At 41.3% G+C, this 7,500-nt stretch overlaps 1 protein-coding gene and 1 long non-coding RNA gene across 2 annotated transcripts in view; one reads left to right on the forward strand and one right to left on the reverse strand.

The window, feature by feature from the left end:
* Nucleotides 1–7,500, forward strand: part of LOC135102369 (uncharacterized) — a 165,071-nt gene that overhangs the window by 68,629 nt on the left and 88,942 nt on the right. The window lies entirely within an intron of this gene.
* The window catches only part of LOC135102366 (metabotropic glutamate receptor 8-like), a 172,906-nt gene that overhangs the window by 32,316 nt on the left and 133,090 nt on the right, over nt 1–7,500 (reverse strand). Inside the window, 1 exon segment of the mRNA XM_064007497.1 lies at nt 6,988–7,047. Within this exon segment, the coding sequence (XP_063863567.1) occupies nt 6,988–7,047 (60 nt within the window).

Here is a 7,500-nt window from a genome sequence, read left to right on the forward strand (position 1 = left end):
CTAGCCATTCGTTTGCATGTTTCGTTCATCTTCTTGGCGTAGTTTGTTCGGTTTTCTTTATTTTTTTCATTATGAATTTAACATTTTTAAAGAGAGGAGTATCTGAACTAAACTGGTCAACTTTTTTTAATCTTCTCTTTTTAATTATTGTATTTTTTTTTTTTTACTTATTGTTACTTATTTATTGTTTTATGCTTTTTTTATTCATTTTTGTGAGCTATTTCTTTTCTCTTATTTTGTGCTCTTTGGAAAATTCCTTAACACATACTAAGAAAATTTTTAAACTAGTATTATCTATATTTAATTAACTATTGTACATTAGCTAGAGGTCTGTACTTACTCACTTTAGACATTCAATATTGACTCGACTTCTGTGGAATGACATGCAGAGTATTCACGTCGCGCAGAACTCAAGCAAGCCACAAGTTTGATGCGACAAGCCCCGAGTCAAGGCTTGTGTGAGTCTGTACAGCTGAAGGCAAGTCTCAAGTAATGAAGAAAACAAATAATAGTTCAGTGGATTCGAATTTAAAGGAAGTCGACACATTGAAATAGTCTTCTCTATATTTTTAGTAGTAGTGGTAATGGTCTGGTAACAATTCACTCACTTTCATTAATTGTGGAGCTTTTCCTTCACCTCAAGTCTTCTGATCTGCCAAAAATCTGCTAAGGCTTTGTAAGGAGACTGCAGCACATCAGCGGAATTAATATAAGAACATAAGAAATAAGGGAAGCTGCAAGAAGCCATCAGGCCTACCCGTGGCAGTCCCTGTATGAATCATACCTACCAGTGAGGTAAAATACTAAATAGTGGAAAATAAGTACAGCAGGTTACTCACCCTCTGCGAGTAAATCTGGCAAGTCTCGCGTGAAGGAAGCACCGCAGTCGCCTTTATGTGAGTCTTTAGTCACTGTACGAGTATATATTACGTCACCATGGTTGCCTCGGTGCTAAATGTGAACCGTATTGAGAAAAGGTCTTGGTAACCTCCTTCATCCATATATTAAAGTCTCTCTCTCTCTCTCTCTCTCTCTCTCTCTCTCTCTCTCTCTCTCTCTCTCTCTCTCTCTCTCTCTCTCTCTCTGACCTCCTTCACTCGTCCGTTAACCCTTTTATTGTGATATACAATAATTCACGACGCTGAAAGCAATGTACGAACTCTTTATATGTATCTACAAGAAAGGTATAAAAAGGAACAATTAAAGATTTATCTTAGAATGGTTAATAATTAAAGAGAGATGTTCCAAATATCGTAATTAATCTCTCTCAGTCAGCTACAGGTCACCCAACAAGGAGGAATGGACTGCTGAGATAACTGGGTGTCTCTTGCACAGACAGGTGTATCTACGGACGGATGGACAAACACGTAGGAGGACAGGAGGACAAAGCATCAGAAGCGGGTCATGCTCTTTCTTGGTACAGTGTCACGATGAAATGATATTGTTTGTCCCTTCGTCTTATGGTCCATTTAGATGAAGACAGGTTTCAGTGTTCATTTAAAAACTAATGAGACACAAAATCTACGGTTGCTGTTTATGATTCTGTAAGATGAGTCCTTTTATCCTTCCTTTTTTTTCCTTTTTTCTTTCGTTTCCTGCTTTTTTCTTCCCTACCGTTTTTCTTCCTTTTTTCCTTCATTTTCTCACCTTTTTTCCCTCCTTTTTCCCTACCCTTTCTTTTCATCCTGTGCGTGTGTTTCACCTCACATCAGGACTCGTGTCTCTGTGCTACATAACATCAGCTCGTATATAACCAGATATATTCATAGTCCCGGTGCTCCTTGATAATTAATAAACAAATATACAAGCAACAAGGTCACTTGGCGCGGGTAAATAGACAGGTAATTACCGAAGGGGGGAGGGCGACGTGAGGGATGCAAGTAGAGACAGGTTAGTCGAGTGCACAGGTGAATAGACACGGAGACCTTCAGGCGTGCGGGTGATTAGAAAGACTGGCAGGTATGCATAGGTGAGGAGGCAGATACACCTTGATATATGAAAGAAGTGAATGCGCAGGTGTGTTCATAATCAGAGTAATAACCAGATTGATAGATAAGTGAATAGATAGATAGATAATCACATAGACAAACAAGCAGGTAGGAAATTAGATACATAGGAAATGGATAGCAAAAAGAAGGTATAAGATAGATAAAAAAGATAGACTGATGAGTAGATAGACAAAAAAAGAATGGACAGACAAGTAAATAGATAGACACGGACAAAAGAGAATAATTACCAAAACACAGGGAAGTCGATAGAGACACAGATTGATATGCAGGTAGATAATAAAGCAAGATGGTGGCCAGGTAAGTAGGCAGATGGATAGATAGACAGACATCTTGATAATAAAGGAGAGAAATAAGAAAACCAGTTGACAGACAGATATATTAAATAAAAACAAGTAAACACATACACAAATAAATAAGTGAAATAAGAATTAGAAAACACATAGAAAGACAGATAGACAGATAGATAGACTGACAGATAGACGAACTCCTAAACAGAAAAGCCAGTAGATACGGAAGCAGACTGATAAAATGAAAAATAACAAAACACATAGATAGACAGATACAGATAGATAGATAGACGGACGAATAAAATGGAAAGAGAGTAGGCAGAGAGGCAGACTGATAAACAGGTAAATAGATAAATGGAGGGGCGTGATCGGATCAGGCCTTAATTTTATGCATGAACGGAACTTAAAGAAGGGAAAATGAGCGGCGCGAGGGTGGACGGACGAAAAATAAACAAAATAGTCGAATCATTCCCCGTAAGACTCAAAGTTTTATATCAGAAAACAGAACTTTCTCCCCAAGAAGTCGAAAACTCCTCACATGAAGCCCCCAGACTCTCTCTCTCTCTCTCTCTCTCTCTCTCTCTCTCTCTCTCTCTCTCTCTCTCTCTCTCTCTCTCTCTCTCTCTCTCTCTCTCTCCGTCTTTCAGCACCTCAGAGAAAGAAAGAGAGAGAGAGAGAGAGAGAGAGAGAGAGAGAGAGAGAGAGAGAGAGAGAGAGAGAGAGAGAGAGAGAGAGAGAGAGAAAAAAAGCCCCAGGAAAGCCATAATTTCCAAATCGTGTGGACAAAAGTTTCAAGTTTGGAAAATTCAAATAAAACCGATCGAAACTTGAGCAAACTAAGTGGACGAAGTTGCGCCGCGCCTCGTAAGGTTGAACGTCACCGCCCGCCTCGCCTCCTCCCTTGTGCCTCCTCCTGCGGCTCCTCCCTTTTTTTTTTTTTTTTTTTCCTGTAGCGCCGCGAGTTTCATTCCTACCTTCGTTCCTCTTCGTTTCCTTCTGCTTCGTGAGTTGTAGGTGTGTCTAGGTGTGTGTGTGTGCGTGTGTGTGTGTGATTCTCTACCTCGTGTGTATCTATCTGATTTCCTTCGTGTGCATAAATATTACAAGTTTTCATTAAAAGATACAAAGGTGAAAAATTGTGATCTGAATTTTAACATTAGTAATGAAAATATCAACAATGATAACACTAATAATAATGATAATAATAATAATAATAATAATAATAACAATAATAATAATAATAATAATAATAATAATAATAATAATAATAATAATAATAATAATAGTAATAATGATAATGGTAGTTGATGAGAAAATTGATTTACCTCCAGTAATGACACTGCAATAATGACAAGAATATTAACAGTTCTGATGTTGATAGTGTTAGTATTTCATAATAATAATAATAATAATAATAATAATAATAATAATAATAATAATAATAATAATAATAATAATAGCAATAACTATAACAATACCTACATCAATATCACCAACACTATCTACAGCAACAACAACAACAACAACAGCAATAACATTCACAACACTAACGCTAATTACAACACAACACAACAAAATATACGTATGTCGCTAGCGGGCCATTAACACCACCACCACCACCACCACCACCACTAGCTTGCATCTCTCCACTAATCTACCAGCTCTACACCGCCATGCAGAAGGACACAACAACAGCACCACGCATGCATAATTCATCAGTGTTTTGATCGAGGCCAGTCAACAAGCATAGCGAAAAAAAGAATGGACTTACACCTATATAGAAAAAAGTGACAATTAACCTTAGCAAACTAGCTCTAAGTTAACATGCAGCCGTCAAAGTTAACATTATGTGAAACTCCTCTTGTTGATGCATCCGAGGCTCCTGAAAACACACTTAGCATGCGGAAAATAGAATGAGAAAAATGTACATAATATCTCAGGGGCGTCTTTGTGAGGGCCCGCCAAAAGAAAGAAAGAAAAAAAAAAGGAAAAATATATGAGCGTGCTAGGGCCACTCAGTATGGATAGGGTACTCGATATGCAGGCCACTCATCGAGGATTTTGTAAAGGGGACCATTTGTGTGTGTGTGTGTGTGTGTGTGTTTGTTTTGCATCTCCCACAGGTGACTGACTAAGGGAGGGGCGTGGAGTGGGTGAGGTGAGGAGTGTGTGTGTGTGTGTGTGTGTGTGTGTGTGTGTTCGTGCATGTTAATGATGGTGGTGGTGGTGGTGGTGGAGGGAGTGATGGTGATGACTGGTGATAACAATTGATGGAAGGAGCGGTGATATCAAAACACGCCGGCTGCTGCAAAAAAGACGAGTGAGTGGTGTTATGGAAATTGTCTATTGGTGAATTTGGGTAGTAGTAGTAGTAGTAGTAGTAGTAGTAGTAGTAGTAGTAGTAGTAGTAGTAATAGTAGCAGTAGTAGAAGAGGAGGAGGAAGATGGATAAAGAAGAAGAGGTAGTAGTAGTAGTAGGAGTAGTAGTAGTAGTAGTAGTACATATCACCTAACAAAAACCACTAGAAGCAGATATAACCATGGCGGTGATGACAACAGTAATAGCAGTGATGATTGTAGTGTTAGTAGTCATTGTAGTAATAGTAGTAGTAGTAGTAGTGGTGGTGGTGGAAGTGGCTGAGGTGCAGTAACTTAACTAAACACGACAACTAATGCTGCTTGTGACCGACTGACTGACTGATGACTGATTCTAAGTGGTGAAGTAGAACCCATCAACTAGAGTGAGACTGTCAGTGTAAACTAGTGGTGTGGTATACGTAGCATATGTACACAGGGTGGGACTGGATGGGGGAGGGAGGGAGGGAGGGAGGAAAGGACAGGGGGAAGGTAGGTAGATAGGTATGTAGGTGAAGGAAGCGAAAGGAAAGGGAGATTAGGGTGGACAGGGAATGGGGAGAAGAAAATAGGGAAAGATTGGAGACAAGGTGACAGAGGGCTTGAGAAGAGAGAAAAAGAAAAAGAACGAAATATGAGAAGGAAGATAATGATGGTGATGATGATAATGATGATGCCGATAATGAACCGTGTTATTTATTTGTAGTAAAGATGTAGAGAGTAAGAACGAAGAAAAAATAAGATTAAGGAGGAAAAAAAGAAACTGGAGGAGAAGGAGGAGGAGGAGGAGGAGGAGGAAGGGAGGGAAGGAAAGAATAATATAATAATGGCAGTAATGAAGAGGAGTGAAAGATGAGGAGTAAGACAAAGAAGGACGCAAGGAAGGAGAGAGAAAAGGAGGAAGGAAGCGGAAGAGACAAATAAAACGAAGAAAGACGTAAGGAAGGAGAGGGGAAGAAGGAAGAAAAAGACGAATAAAATGACGATATGACCAAGGAAGGAGAGGAAGAAGGAAGAAAAGACGAATAAGATGACAATATGAAAAAGGAGGGAGAAAGGAGAAGGAAGGGACGAGTAAAACGAAGAAAGGCGCAAGGGAAGAAGGAAGAGAACGAGAAAGAAGGAGGAAGAGGGAAGAAAGAGGAGAGGGTGTATTTGATGAGGCGCTCAGAATGGCGAATGTTATTGGGAATACGAAGCCAATAAGTGCATGTGTGTACCTCCCTTCTCTTCTTACACACACACACACACACACACACACACACACACACACACGAGACTTCCTCCATATTTCTCCATCCTCTCTCTCTCTCTCTCTCTCTCTCTCTCTCTCTCTCTCTCTCTCTCTCTCTCTCTCTCTCTCTCTCTCTCTCTCTCTGAACCCCATGACCAGCCTTCTTTTCAGCGCATTTTTCCTTCACCTCTTCTGAAACTGCTCGAAGCTACATACGAATCTCTCTCTCTCTCTCTCTCTCTCTCTCTCTCTCTCTCTCTCTCTCTCTCTCTCTCTCTCTCTCTCTCTCTCTCTCTCTCTCTCTCTCTCTCTCTCTCTCTCTCTCTCTCTCTCTCTCTCTCTCTCTCTCCCTTCCTCCATGCCTCCGTCTTCCTTCCAAGTGGCAGTCGGCTCCTGAGCGTTGCCCAAATAGAAGACAGATGGTAGCGATTTCATGGGAGAGGGAGAGGAGGAGGCAAGGGAAGGCACAGAAAGAGAAAGTGTATTAAAAAAAGTTTACTCGTATTTCGAAAGCTATTATGGAATGTGCGAAGGTGGGGAAGAGGGAGAGGAAAGTGGTGAGTGCCAAAGGGAGGTTGAGGTAAGAGTAAGTACAGAGAGAGAGAGAGAGAGAGAGAGAGAGAGAGAGAGAGAGAGAGAGAGAGAGAGAGAGAGAGAGAGAGAGAGAGAGAGAGAGAGAGAGAAGGTTTGTCCCGTTTGGTGGCAGCTTGAGGGAGGAATGGTGGGGGAGACACGCCAGGAAATGAACTACAAAGAAAGTAGTTTGCAAGTTGTAGGACAAGTGAGCAAGACCCGAAGGGGAAAGCGAAAAGAAAAGGGAAGAAAAGTGAGGATGGAACGAAAAATGCGGTAGTCAGCGAGCGAGGCGAGTTAGTGATGGAATGATTGAAAGAAAGTTGAAATGGAGGTGAATGAGTGAGAGAACATGTCAGGAAAGGGCAGAGAGAGAGAGAGAGAGAGAGAGAGAGAGAGAGAGAGAGAGAGAGAGAGAGAGAGAGAGAGGAGGAGGAGGAGGGAATGAGGGAATGAGGCAGGACAAGGGGTGATAGGAATGGGGGACGGAGGGTGTAACAGACAGACAGACAGACACAGGAGTACACACCTTTTTCGATGGCGGTGGGTGTTGTGTTGGGAGTGTCTCAGTGGGTGTAGCGCCGGCCTACTGCAACACACAGATGTAACACCCGCTCATGCATACCTTGGATACACCACCCCGCTACCCAACACCTCACCTTGCACAACTCCTAGACTCCTACACCTGCACTTTTATTATGCAAGAGGGACACTGGCAAAGGGAAACAAAAGTGCGAGAAAAAAAGAAATAGGCCCATTGAGATCTCCCTATCCTGCATACTCATAAATGATATTTCCATCAATTATCATCCCCTGTGTCATTAACATTTCATTCATCCTTCATTCTTGCGTGCCATACATACGTGCTTCTCTCTCACACATTCTCACACATCTTACTCGCTCGCATCCTCGAATCTTGCACACTTTTTTGCAATACATTCTAAACCTGTCACTCCGCAACTCACTCCTGCCTTCCACTCTCACTCTCCTCAACATAAGTAAGAATCCTGCACTCATGTAAAGCCATCCTGTTTACCTCTTT

The sequence above is a fragment of the Scylla paramamosain genome, chromosome 7 (assembly GCF_035594125.1).
Source record: "Scylla paramamosain isolate STU-SP2022 chromosome 7, ASM3559412v1, whole genome shotgun sequence".
In the NCBI taxonomy this organism is placed as follows: domain Eukaryota; kingdom Metazoa; phylum Arthropoda; class Malacostraca; order Decapoda; family Portunidae; genus Scylla; species Scylla paramamosain.